At 47.0% G+C, this 14001-nt stretch overlaps 1 protein-coding gene and 1 long non-coding RNA gene across 2 annotated transcripts in view; one reads left to right on the top strand and one right to left on the bottom strand.

The window, feature by feature from the left end:
• The window catches only part of Allc (allantoicase), a 35265-nt gene that overhangs the window by 14185 nt on the left and 7079 nt on the right, over positions 1-14001 (bottom strand). The window contains exons 3-6 of the mRNA XM_059248201.1: positions 8808-8902; positions 5923-5973; positions 2366-2453; positions 531-656 (exon numbers count right to left, since the gene is read on the bottom strand). Coding sequence (XP_059104184.1) covers positions 531-656; positions 2366-2453; positions 5923-5973; positions 8808-8897 — 355 coding nt within the window. The 5' untranslated portion in view covers positions 8898-8902. The remainder of the gene's footprint in view (positions 1-530; positions 657-2365; positions 2454-5922; positions 5974-8807; positions 8903-14001) is intronic.
• Positions 1-14001, top strand: part of LOC131897342 (uncharacterized) — a 33448-nt gene that overhangs the window by 13030 nt on the left and 6417 nt on the right. The gene's annotated exons all lie outside the window — the stretch shown is intronic.

Raw genomic sequence — 14001 nt, forward strand, 5'->3', positions numbered from 1 at the left:
GTGACCATGTAGTAACTAATTCAATTGTCAATGACAGATCATGCAAGTAAACTATGAAACCTGCATAAGCCACAATATCCAGTGTTCCCAGAGGTAGAAAGGGGCCCAGCCTAAGAACCCTGGAGATGCTGCACCGTGGAGACCCTTCTGGAGCCGGAAGTGGGCTGGAGCTACTCCTCTGCAGTTATCTTAGTCTTGGCTCCACCCATCTGACCCTCTGAGGCACAGCTCACTCCTCCCACCCTCCCCAGAAACCAGCTCAGCAAATGCCGCGCACACATGAGAGAACGCCCAAGCTCTGTGGGGAATGATGGTCACTATATGGGACCAGCAAATGCAGTTAAGCCAAACATCAAAAACCTCAGGGCAGCCCATCATAACCTACTTCATAGGCTCCATGGAAGCCCCACAACCTCAGAACACTGGCACATTTGCTTCACAGGAAATGTTTACAGGAAAATTAGCATCCAGCTGAGTCAGAGGTGCCTGCGGTCCCACACTCCTCCCTGGAGACAGTGGCTCCTACATACCTTCACTCAAGTTTGCTGCTTGAATTGACATGCGGGGAGCATAGCTCCCTGAGAAGTAAGAAATGTCCACGTCGATGCCACGGATAATGCCCTGTACCCCCAGCTGGATGACACACCAGTCATGACCTGTACAACAGGACCACAAGAATGCCCATGATGTGTAAGACGAATTTCTAAACGGTCTTATTAAGAAAAAAAAAAAAAAACCCAGAGCCAGATATTGGGGTGAAAACTGAGAGATCAGAGGAATAGGACAAGCCACAACCAACCTCGCCTTACTGACTCCTCAGCTGCCAGAGACCTACTTCCTGTCTACCCACGCCTATATGCCTTTCTGATCTGCCATCTCACTTCCTCTCTCTGCCCAGCTACATCACTTCCTGTCTGTCTGTACAGATCTCCAGACCTCTATGGTTAGCACTGGGATTAAAGGCATGTGTCAGCATACCTGGCTCTGTTCCCAGTGTGGCCTTGAACTCACAGAGATCCAGACAGATCTCTGCCTCCCAAATGCTAGGATTAAAGGCATGTGCTACCACTGCTTGACTTCTATGTTTAATATAGTGGCTGGCTTTTTCCTCTGATCCTCAGATAAGCTTTATTAGAGCTTATATATATATATTGGGGAACACAATTTATCACCACAATGATGTCCCATGGGGGAGTGCAAGAGTACCCATGAGGTCCCATGGGGGCTGAGAACACCTATGAGGTCCCATGGGAGATGAGGAGAGCACAGGGGAAATGACAGAAGCTATGAGGCCCCATCTTCCACCACAGAAGCACATGTTCAGGGTGATTCTCATAATGTGGCCACCAAGCACCACCATGACCCAGAGGGTCCTCAATTCTAATCAAACTAGAAAATGCACAGGCCTTGGATTCAGAGACATCAACTCGATTTCTAAGCCCATCCTTTCCCATTATTATGCTGGACAAATTGCAGGACAAATCTCTATGAGGCTCATTTCTTTAACTTTCAGTCAGGGAAAAGACATTAACTTCTGAAAGCTTCAGTGGGGCCATTGATGTAGAAACCCCCAGCCTGGCTCTTCTGCAAACTTACTCTCTACTGTTTTAGAGTTCCATACAGCCTCCATTCCACCCAATCCCCCAGTGTGCCCACATGTACCTACCAAGCCTTCAGGATACTGGTCTTACAACAGACCACCACTCCAGATTCTCATGTAGTCCAGGCTTAAACTGGCTATAGATCCAAGAATGAATTACCTTGAGCTCCTGATCTTCTTGACTTCACCTTCAGGGCTGGGATTATAGGCATGCCCCCACTACACCTGGTTTAAATGGTGCTAAGGGTCAAACCCAGGGCTTCCTGAATGCTAGGTGTGGTGGTTTGAACGGAAAGTGTCTCCCATAGGCTAAGGCATTACAACACCTGGACGCCAATTGGCAGTGATATTTGGGGAAGCTCAGGAGGTGGGACTTTGCTAGAGAAACATGTCACTGGAGAGGGGCTTTGAGGGTTTGAAGCTACTTCCATTTCTCTCTCTCTGCTCTGTGCATGCCGTTAAAGATGTGATCTCTCGGCTTTCCACTCCTGCCACTCGATGCCTCTTGCTGTCGTGACTCCCCACCATGATGGACTCTAGCCCTCTGAAACTGTAAGCCCAAATAAACTCTTGTCTATATGTTGCCTTGGTCACATTATTTTATGACAGTAATTAAAAAACAACTAATACACTAGGCAAGCTCCCTACCAGCTGAGCCTTATCCCTAGCCCCAAGCAGCCACCATCTCTAAACTTCACAGTGTAAGATGAACATTCACACACACACACACACACACACACACACACACACACACACACCCCTTACCTGGAATCCGCTTCCGCCTGGTCTCCCATCCATCCATCCATTTCCCAAACTGGGTATATTCATGTTCCTTAAAACTCGGACTACTGCTCTAAAAAAAAAGATGGACAGGAGATCATTAATATTCATGAAGAGCTTGGGTCGTCAGCCTGTCAGGTGGTGTTGCAAAGAGACAAGGACTCACTGGAAGAATCTGCCACACCTTCATGCCCAGCTCTACCACTGAGACCAAGAGGTGCCTCCGTATTCTGTACCATCTGAGAGTAGAACTCTTGTCTGTGATGCTCCGTCCACAGAATGAAGCCCTATCAGCCACAGAGGAGACCACACGCAGGAGCCACAAATCCTTCCCCCTCTGCTGTGTCTAGGTGGGCCCTGAGCAAAGTGGATCAGGTCAGACACACTTCCGAAGCAATGAAAGAGACCGTGATCGGAGAACCCACTGGAAGCTCGGGGTCAGGATAGACACTGATGGTCTTGTGCTGTAGGTGCATGCCACCACTTGTGGGAAAGAAAGGACTCCTGGTGGCAGCAATGCCAGCTCAGGCTCTTAAAATGAACCATTGAGAAATCTGCTTCACCCTTGAGAACCAGGGTGACTGCAGAGCCTCAGTGGAGTGGGGTGACATCGAAATGATTCATGGACAACCTCTCACGGAGCAGTTCATGAGCTCCCAGCCTGGAGCCTGTGGGGTAGACTCACCCCCATACCTCAGTTTCCTTCGTGGGTCAAAGGCAGGTGATAGTTGTGGGACGGTCTTTCTGTATGCTGTGTATATGTGTTGCTACCATTGGTTAATAAAGAAGCTGCCTTGGCCTGTGGCAAGACAGGTCAGAGCCAGGCAGGAAATCCAAACAAAAATACAGGGAGAAAAAAGGTGGAGTCGGGGGAGATACTGCGAGTCGCCAAAGGAGGAAGATGTAAAGAACACAAGTAAAGCCACAAAATATGTGGCAATAGATAGATTAATAGAAATGGGTTAATTTAAGATGTAAGAACCAGTTAGTAATAAGCCTGAGCCGTAGACCAAACAGTTTGTAATTAATATTAAGCCTCTGAGTGATTATTTTATAAACTGAACAAAGAAAAGGCTCCAGCTGAAGGTGATATTAGTGCTTTTTCCCAACAAAGACCATCATGGACACGGAGACATGTCAGGCTACATAAGAAGTGCCCGTGCTTAAAGATGTATAGATTCTGGCAACATGTTTATTAACTTTATGAACAGATGGAGCATCCTTGATCTAATCATCTAAAATATTCCAAAGTCCTCACACTCCAGGGTGATAGGAGGAAAAAGTACTTACTGTGTAGAAAGGGTAACAGTTAACATATTTGAAAAAAGACCCTAGGCTGGCCCTAGGGTTTTCTCACAGTCCAGAGCCTGCTCTACAATGAAGGATGCATAGTTAAATGTGACCCACTGAAATGTGCATGGACAGGAAAAAGGACAGTGACAGCCACACAGCAGTGAAGAGGAGGACCTGGGTCTGCAAGGACCACGGGAAAAGTTCAGTCATTGAAAAGAGTCCAGTTCCAGAACGTCAGGTACTTAAGACATGTAAACATTAATAAATACAAAGCATGCCATATACTTATAGATACAATTGCTTTAAAGTATAAGATGCACCAGACTTTTCTGTTATGGACTAAATGTTCATGTCTCCAGATTCCTGTGTTGAAACCCCTAAACCATGAGATGGTCATGAGGATGTGGGGGCTTGGGAGTGATTTGGTCACAAGGGAAGAACACGTGACAGTTTGGATGTTAAACACTCCCAAAGGCCCAGGTGTAGTGGGTAGCCGCTCCACCTTTGACCTAGGAATACCCCACCCTTTTGAAGCTTCGGAAACTGTCATGCCTACAAGGCAGAGCCAAGAGAGGACCCTGAAGAGGGACTCTCACGGAGTGTATGTCTGGAAGAACCACGCTCCTGATCTAACTCCCAGGTGGTTTCCATCTAAGCTGATTTTTCTCCCGCTCCAAATACCAGAATGAATATTTTCTGTGTCTGTTTGCCTGGTGTGCAAACAGCACAGATCTGAGTGAGTTAGGTCAGGGTGGACACACTGAGCTCTCTTGGAGAGGAGAGCACATCATGAGATGCTAGAACCCTGGCATTTACTCGTCTGTGACACGAAATCTCTGGCTCTCATTTTATTTGCATTTTCTCCTGAGTAAAAATTCAGGTGATACACGGACCGTGCCTTCAGAAATAAGTGAGTCACGTGCACTGAGCGCAGCCAAGTCCTGCTCTGACACACCAGCAATCTCTAGGGACCTCTGACCAAGGCTGAAGGGGCCATGCCGTCACACCCACTGACCATGTACCCCTGGGTTTCCCTCCTCACACCTAAGAGCCCTCATGCTTACATGGGTGATGAGACAGCGGGGTTCTCAGCACTGTGGGTTCTCTGTATTTATCTACTTTAGGGGCTGCCTTTGTGGGGGGGGTGCGTTCATGGTGTGTGTGTGTGTGTGTGTGTGTGTGTGTGTGTGTGAGAGAGAAAGAGAGAGAGAGAGAGAGAGAGAGAGAGAGGGGAGAGAGTCTATGCACGTGCTTATGTGTGTGAAGACTACAGATAGACACCTGTGTCTTCTTTAATCATTCCCCACTTGTCTTTGAGGCAGGGTCTCTCTCACTGAACCTGGAGATCACCAATTAAATGGGACTGGCTGGCCAACAAGGCCCAAGGAACCTCCTGTCTCCACGTTCCCAGGCTGGGATTATAGGCGCATGCACCTCTGTAGCTCGTTTCTTTGTGCATTCTGAGGATCCAAACTCAGGATCCTTACACTCACACAGCAAGCACCTTATCCACTGAGCCGTCTCCCAAGCTCTATTTGTCCACAGTTCAGTTTTTGTTTTTATTATTAATGGTGTGTGGTGTGGTGTGTGTGTGTGTGTGTGTGTGTGTGTGTGTGTGTGTGTGTGGTAGAGGTAAGCCATGGCATGTGTGTGGTGTGTGTATGTGTGTGTGTGTGTGTGTGTGAGTGTGTGAGTGTGTGAGTGTGTGTGTGTGTGTGTGTGTGTGTGTGTGTGTGTGGTAGAGGTGAGCCATGGCGTGTGTGTGGAGTCAGCAAATAGCTTTCAAGAACTGGTTCTCTGGTTCTCGGGTTACAGGGATTGAACATAGGTCTTCAGGCCTACAAAGCAAGTACTTTATATGCTGAGTCATCTCCCAGCCCCACTGGCCCACTTTTTAACCAAGAATACCCTAGCTATTGTACTTAAAAAGAAATTCCCCAAAATTCAAGATGCGTCTATTTTCTTCCAAGCCCAGGATATGGGGTCCACATTAGTTAAGGGGCATACTCAGTGACCTCAGCTTTTCCCCCTTGGCAACCCGGCCCTCCCTTCCTCTCCTGGCTCCGCCTGTCTCTATATGTTCCCTGGAAGCTGGTGCTGAATCGGGCGCCTTTCCAGGGGTCTGATCCTTCCTGCCCAGTCCACACCACATGGCTTCTGCCCCAGATATGCCCATAGGTTTCGATGTACATGGCTGCAGAGCTTCAGCTAAGCCAATCATTCACCACGCAGGATGCCTGGAGCCATACCTTTATAAGGTTTTCTGCAGGGGCGAAAAAGTCATCCGTCGCAAACAAAACCTGGACAAAGAGAAGAAAGGAATCAACCTACCACCCAGCTATATCACTCTTGGGCATCTACCCCAAGGATGCTCAGTCATACCACAAGGACATTTGCCCAACCATGTTCATAGCAGCTTTATTTGTAATAGACAGCACCTGGAAACAACCTAGATGTCCCTCAATCAAGGAATGGAAAAAGAAAATGTGGTACATTTGCACAACGGAGTATTATTCAACTGTTAAAACAAGGACACCAGGAAATTTGCAGGCAAATAGATAGAACTTAAAAAAAAAATCATCCTGAGTGAGGTAACCCAGACCGAGAAAGACAAACATGATATGTTTGTCTTACTCATTCATAAGTAGATATTAGCTATAAAATAAAAGATACCTATGCTACAGTCTATAGAACCAGGCATACTAGGTAACAAGGAGAGTTCACGAGGGGACACCCAGATCTCCCAGAAACAGAGATTTTGAGAGTGGACTGAGGGTAGGTGAGGATGGGAACATGAGCGATCAGGTTGTGGGGGACAGAAGGGGAGTGCTCTCAGGGGGACTGATGGAGGGGGGGGCATTTCAGGGTCAGGCAAAAGCCAATTGCAGGGGAATCTCCCAGGAGTCTATGGGGAAGACCCCAGCTTAGACTCCTAGCAATAGCCGATAAGTAGCCTGAACTGGTCATGTCTTGTCACCAGATTGGTGCCTGGCCCAATTGTCATCCAGTGACTGATGGAGGCAGATGCAGAGACCCACAGCCAGACATTAGGTGGTGTTCAGGAATCCTGTGGTAGAGGAGAAAGGAGTGTAGAGCCAGAGGGGGCAAGGACACCACGGGAAGGCTCACACAACCAACTAACTTGGGTTCACAGGGACTCACAGAGACTGAATCAACAACCAGGGAGTCTGCATGAGACTAGTCACTCTGCATATATGTTACAATTGTGTAACTTGGTCCTCTTGTGGGATTCCTAATAGCAGGAACAGGGGCTGTCTCCAACTTCTACTGGCTTTAACTCTTTTTACTCCCCTACTCCTCATACTGGGTCGCCTTCCCCAGCCTTAATACATAGGGAGGTCTTTAGTCTTACTGCAACTTGATATGCCATGTTTTATTGATGCTTATGGGAGACCTGCCCTTTCCTGGATGGAGATGGAAGAGAAGGGGATGGGGGTGGGGAGTAGGAGAGAATGGAAAAGAGCTTGAGATGAGGATGGGGGGAGGCTGCAGCAGGATGTAAAACAAATAGATGAATAAAAAATTAAAATAAACAAGATGAAATTACTGTAAGTTAATAAAACACACTTTATTCCCTCCTCTAGAGAAACGTTAGGGAATGCATTAAAAAGAATATGTGAAATTGCCTCAGGGAAGAGACAGTGCAGTTCCCCTACCATGCTTTCAAAGCATTTGGGTCTCAAGCCTGCCTCCTCCTGAACCATTTCTTCCTCCCCTTTTATTCTGAATCCCTTTTACAGTCTGAATGGGAATGGGAATGTCTCACACCTGGAATGCAAATAAGCCAGCTTCCTTCTCTCAGGCTTACGGCTCTTACAGATACAGACATAAAGTTCTTGGAGAATTTTGTACAATACGCACGTTTTGGTCAGATCCATCCTCCCTCCCTCCAACTCTTCCCAGACCTACCCCCTTCCTTCCCTACCCACCAAACCTGTCTGTCCTTTTTTAGCCTTGAGGTTCTTTCACAAAGAGATCAATAGAGAGAAAATGGGGGGGGATGGCCCGGTGGGTAAGAGCACTTGCTGTGTATGCATAGGACCTGCATTTAGATCCCAGCCATAAAAAGGCCAGGCCCGGCACGGGCACACACATACACCTGTCGCCCCACATTGGAAGCAGGTGGAAACAGGAGGATCATGGGGGACTCTGGCCATCGGCCCAGCAAAAGGAAAAACGGCAAGTTCCAGATTCAGTGAGAGACCTATCTCAAAGGAAATGAGGTAGAGAAGGGCAGAGGAAGGGGCCCAGTTTCCTCCTCTGGCCTCTGCATACACATGGGCACACACCCCTGCACACAGACACATGTGCACACACGTGTACAACTCACGTGAAAGAAGGAGGAAAGGAGGAGAGAAAAAAGAAAGGAAAGAAGGAAGAAAGGAAGGAAAAAGAAAAAAATTAGATGGGGAGAAAGGCTCAGTGGGTAAGAATTCTTGCTGTACACGCGTAAGTTCTGAGTTCAAATCCTCAGCAATGTAAAAAGCCATGTGTGGCCCATATGGATCTACAACCCGGTGCTGGGTGTGCAGAGACAGGAGGATCTCTACAGCTCACTGACTGCCAGAATATCTGGAAAATGGCAAGCTCCAGGTTCAGCGGGAGAGCCTGTCTCAAAGGATTAGGGTGGAGAGTGACAGGACACCTGGCATCATCCTCTGCTCTCTGCACATGTGCATTAACACACGTGAATTATGTACACATGCACATGCATTATGTACACACACATGCATTATATACACACACATGCATTATGTACACACCACACACACATGCAATATGTACACATGCACATGCATTATGTACACACACATGCATTATATACACATACATGCATTATGTACACACACATGCATTATATACACATACATGCATTATGTACACACACACCACAAACACACACAGGTATTATGTACATGTACATACTGCTTCCCTAGCTCAAAGTTGCCTGGGATTCAGTTCAGCTCTTCAGAACTCTGCCAGGACTGGGCCTCCTCAACAGCCCATTGCTTCTTCAGCCTGACTCTAATTTACTTCAGGTCAGAGCAGCCTGAGTGGGCCCCTCAGTGCTCAAACCTAACATCAACTTCCTGCCCTTGAGAACCCTGCTTACCTTTCCTCCTACGCACTCAGAGGCCATGTCAATCAGCTGGGTGAAGTCCAAAAATCTGGTCAGTTTTCCTTCCTTTGGAGTATCAGCCATGCTTCCTGGAAGTGAGAAAGGCAAGATCAGTCAGGACTGAGCTACATGAGTAAGGAGGCCTCTGAAACCATGCCTGGAGGCTGTCCATCCAAGGAGAGGCAGTGAAGGACTGAACTATTTGTCACCATGGTGAGACCTCAGCAACCAAAACAGACAGGAAGTGAGAGATAAGCAAAAATATGCCACGGCTTAACACACACATAGATCCCAATCACAGCCACACAGGGCCAGGTTGTGTCTTAATTACTGTCGTGGTCACTGTTCTATTTCTGTGAAGAGACACTATGACCAACGTAACTCTGATAAAAGAAAATATTTAACTGGGGCTGGCTTACAGTTTCAAAGGTTTAGTCCACTATCATCATGATGGAGAGCATGGTAGCATGCAGGCAGACATGGTGCTGGAGAAGTACCTGAGAGTTCTACATCTGGAGCCACAGGCAGCGGGAAGAGAAAGACACTGGGCCTGGCTTGGGCTTTTGAAATCTCAAAACCCACCCCCAATGACACACTTCCTTCAACAAGGCCACACCTCCTAATCCTTCTCAGGTAGTGCCACTCCTTGTTGTGCCTATGGGGGGGGGCATTCTTATTCAAACCACCTCCGTTACCTAAAAGGGAAACATTGATTTTAAAAAGAACAACTTGTAGGGCTGGAGAGATGGCTCAGAGGTTAAGAGTGCTGAGCACTCTTCCAGAGGACCCGGGTTTGATTCCCGGCACCCATAAGGCAGCTCACAACTGTCTATGATTCTAAGACCTAACACCCTCACACAGACATGCATGCAGGCAGGACACCAATGCACATAAAATAAAAACAAATAAACTATTAAAAAATAGTAATGTTTAAAAAAAAAGACTTGCTTTTTATTGTCTTTGGGTGCATTCTAATAATAACCCTAGAGCAACCAGGCGGCAGGCACAACATGAGACATGCCTACTGTGGGAGCCCTCCAGAGTCAGGCAGATGCTGGCATAGTCAGACACCAGGCCACAGATATGATACGGGACTCATGTCACCAGACAAACAAGGGGCAGAGAAATGGAAAAATGGAGAAATGGAGAGAGGGCCCAGAGGGGGCCAGGGCCTCCCTAGGCCTAAACTAAGTAGAAGTCTTTCTTCATGCTTCCACGTTCCTGCTCCTCATGAGAACAGAGAAAACCACACAAAAATTAATATATTAGTGACTTTGTACCACGTGGCCACAATATAACACCTGACAGAAACAGTTTAAGATCTGGTTTGGCTCCAGGTTTCCCTCAAGGCAAGGCGCAGAGGCATGTGACAGAGGTTTATGGCATGATGGCTCAAGATGCACAGAGCTGTGACAGGAAGTGGGGAGTAACCAATCCCCGAGGACCCTCCTCCAGTGTCCTACTTCCTCCAGCTGGGCTCCACACCCCAAAGTCTCCAGAACCCCACAAAGTAACACCACCGTTGGGAACCAAGTGATCAAAAAGCATGAGGCTATGGGGGCATTTCACATTCAAAGTGCATCTAAGAGCTTGGCCTGAATCAGTCACAGAAGCGCATCCAAATGGATGAGGAGTCAACCTCTCCCTTAAAGTCACAAAAATATGATTACTATTGAGTAGCATTTTCTAGTGACAATACATATTTAAGAAATAGGCACTCCTAGAGACTACACCAGGGAGCTAGAGAAAGGACTCTGTGAGTAAAGTCTTTGCCATGCAAACATGAGGTCCTGAGTTCAATCCCTAGAGCCCAAATGTAAGATGAATAAATAAATTAAAGCTGGGCATGGTGGCACAAGCTTATCCCAGCACTGGAAAGGCAGGGAGAGATGGATCCCTGGAGCTCACCAACCAGGCAGCCCAGCAGAAACTGTGAGCTCCAGACCAATGAGAGGTACTGTCTCATCATATAATAATAATAATAATAATAATAATAATAATAATAATAATAATGTGGATGGTGCGTGAATATTGACACCCAAGGTTGACATGCACCCAAGCAATCAAAAGGCTGAGGCAAAAGGAGAGCTGCAATTATAGTGGCCAGCTTGGGCGACATAATTAGTTCAGAGTCAACCTAGACTACAGCATGAGACCCCAAAGACAGACAACCACCCCCCAAAAAATATTGAGAAACCACCCAGAAACATCAGTAAATACTGCACAGCCCCTCACTCTGTGGCTAGTGCCCTCAGTAGACACACCTTTTTCCAACCCTAGTCCCCAAGGCACAGGCAACACACAGGATCAACACAGAAATCAACACACCTTGTTATTCCAGCTGGATGGGCATACTTTCTGGATGCACATCTGTGTGTATATATACTTGTGCATGTGGACATGTGTGCATGTGTCTGCATGGATATGTGTGTGCGTGTGTATTTATGTGTATACCTATGCATGTGTGCATATGTGTGTGTGTGTGCTTGTGTGCATACACAGAGAGAAACATCTCAAAAGCCACCACAGAAATCCTCAAGGCTTTTGTGGGAATGTGTTTTAAATGGGCAGAAATAAATTAAACCTGGGAAGAAATTTCCTCTATCCTCTCCACAATTTGTCATCTGCTCACTCACCCCAGCTGAAAAGCTCTGCTCGAGATTGGGAGCTATAAAGAGCCCCTTACAGCCACTTCTGGGAAATACTTCGGCTCTCCATCATTCTCCTGGCAAAGCTCCCTTTGCAGGGGAAATCCTGCTACTCAGGCATGTTTAAAGGTGTCATACAGAGAGAAAGCAGAGTAGACAGGGACCTGGGGCAGTTCTGTTAGGACAACACATGTCTGGTGCACACAAAGCCTGGGTTCAACCCCCAGTACCACGTAAACCAAGCGGAGACAGGAGGATCAGGAGTTAGAGCTATCCTCTGCTACATAGTGCCTTTAAGGCCAGCCTGGGCTACACAGGATCCTGTTGTTTTTTTTGCTCTTTTGGAGGGCCCACCACCCAAATCCCAAATAAATCATATACGGAGGCTTATTCTTAATTATGAATGCCCAGCCTTAGCTTGGCTTAGTTTCTAGCCAGCTTTTCTTAAATTATCCCATCTATCTTTTTTCCCTGGGCTTTTCCCATTCTCTTATTCTTAACTCTGTGGCTTGCTGTGTAGTGGGGTGGCTGGGTGGCTGGTCCCTGATGTCCTCCCCCTTTTCTGGCTCCTAGATCTTTGATCCCTTCTAGATTTTTCCCTCTATATATCTTCTCTGCCTGCCAGCCCCACCTATCCTTTCTCCTGCCTCGATATTGGCCAGTTCTTTATTAGACCATTAGGTGTTTTAGACAGGCACAGTAACACAGCTTCGCAGAGTTAAACAAATGCAACATAAACAAAGTAACACACCTTAAAATAATATTCTACAACAGGATCCTATGCCCAAAACATAGAAGAGGAAAAACAAGCAGGCCCTTGTAAAAATTTACCAGTGGTTCCCCTGTGGAGGTAAGTTTCAAAGAATGTTCAACTCTAGAAGTAACTCGCCAGACAGATCAGTGAGGACACAGGGGTAGGAAGGCCCGAGCTCATGGCTTCCTCTGTGATCACTCACACATCTTTCACTGCTCTGTCTTTAAGCCAAGATACCCTTTCAATGGAGGACTCTGGGGTTAGATATCCAGCGTGATGCCACGTGGCACAGTGGGAACCAGGTGACATGTGTTCATTTAAATTCAAATCCAGTGCCACTTAAAATTCTGCTACTTCACTGTATTTATAACATGTCACATGTTTAAGAGATACAAGTGGCTGGTAACTTCTGTCCTGGATAACAAGGGAAGTTTCCACATCGTAGAGGTTTCTACAACACATCACAAGTACATTCATCATTTCCATATATGTTATAGAAGAGCTTCCATTATCCTGATTTCCTTTTATTAATGACCTCAGCAAGTTTCAGGCTTTAGGAATGGGTTTTCAAAGGTCTTTAAAAACCTCTCCAACACAACACACCTTTGACCATGCCAAGCCCATAGGAAGGGACATTCCAGGCATGAACAGAAAATGAACTTGAGTCTGAAGTATGAGAGGTAAACACTGAGGACCTGTGCATCCACGACTATTTCTTGGGATACTTTTTAACTGTGAAAGAACTGTCAGATGTGCACTGTAGACTGGTCCTCCATTGGCCAGCAAAGGGAAGCTGGACTAGATGCAATCAGAAGTGATAGAATACTATAGGAATTCAGGCAAGAAATGCTTGGGGCTGGAGATAGAGCTCAGTTGATAGAGTACGTGGCAGAGTACAGGCACATAGTCCTGGGTTCAGTCCCAGCACCTCACAAAGCAGGAATGTTGATGCACGCCTATAATCCCAGTACTTGAGACAAAAGTTCATGATTATCCTTGGCTTCATAGCAAGTATAAAGCCTGCCTGAGCTATATAGGATCCTGGAAAGAGAGAGAGGGATATAGATAGGAAGGAAGGGGAGAATGAATATTGACAAAGAATACCCTGCTCACAGGATTTAGGAGCTAAGTGGAGAGTAAGCAGTGAAGAGCAGGCAATGTCCTTCAGCTGGTGCCTCTGCAGGGAGAGACCACTGGGCAAGAGGAGAGGCACTCTGGGAGGTGAGATGCGTTGAACTTGTGTCCTACAGAGCTGGGCACCAACAATCCTACTCTGAGAGGAATGGGTGAGCAGATCCAAAGAGACCAATGCAAACATGAGCCAAACCCAAGATCTGCCAGCTCTGGACTATTCAGAGGCGAGGGGAGATTCCCAGGATTCCACAGCCTGATCCCTGAGCTCTGGAAGTCCAGGCTAGAGGTAGCTGGCTAGGACTGCAGTAGAAGTGATTGCCACTAAAGAGAAGCAGATGCCCCCAGGTCTCCTATCCAGCCACACTAGGGGAGGCATTTCTACCGCTTCTGAAGTCAGATGGCAGTTTGAAGAAGGCTAAAATTTAGTGGCACTCATACCAGAGTTTGCGGCCAGAAACTGAAGTCTTCCGCTGTGGCAATTTCCCCAGATAATACCCAAAAATAACAATCAGTGTGCCTGCCACACTTCGGTGTCAGGGTGATCCCTCTTTTACCCCCAGGTGAGGGAGTTCCATCTGGCGTGACGGATGAGCTCATGGTGTCTGTGCTTCTGATGTGGCTTGAATATTTTCGGGTTTACATATTGGCACAA

This window comes from Peromyscus eremicus, chromosome 22 (assembly GCF_949786415.1).
Source record: "Peromyscus eremicus chromosome 22, PerEre_H2_v1, whole genome shotgun sequence".
Classification (NCBI taxonomy): domain Eukaryota; kingdom Metazoa; phylum Chordata; class Mammalia; order Rodentia; family Cricetidae; genus Peromyscus; species Peromyscus eremicus.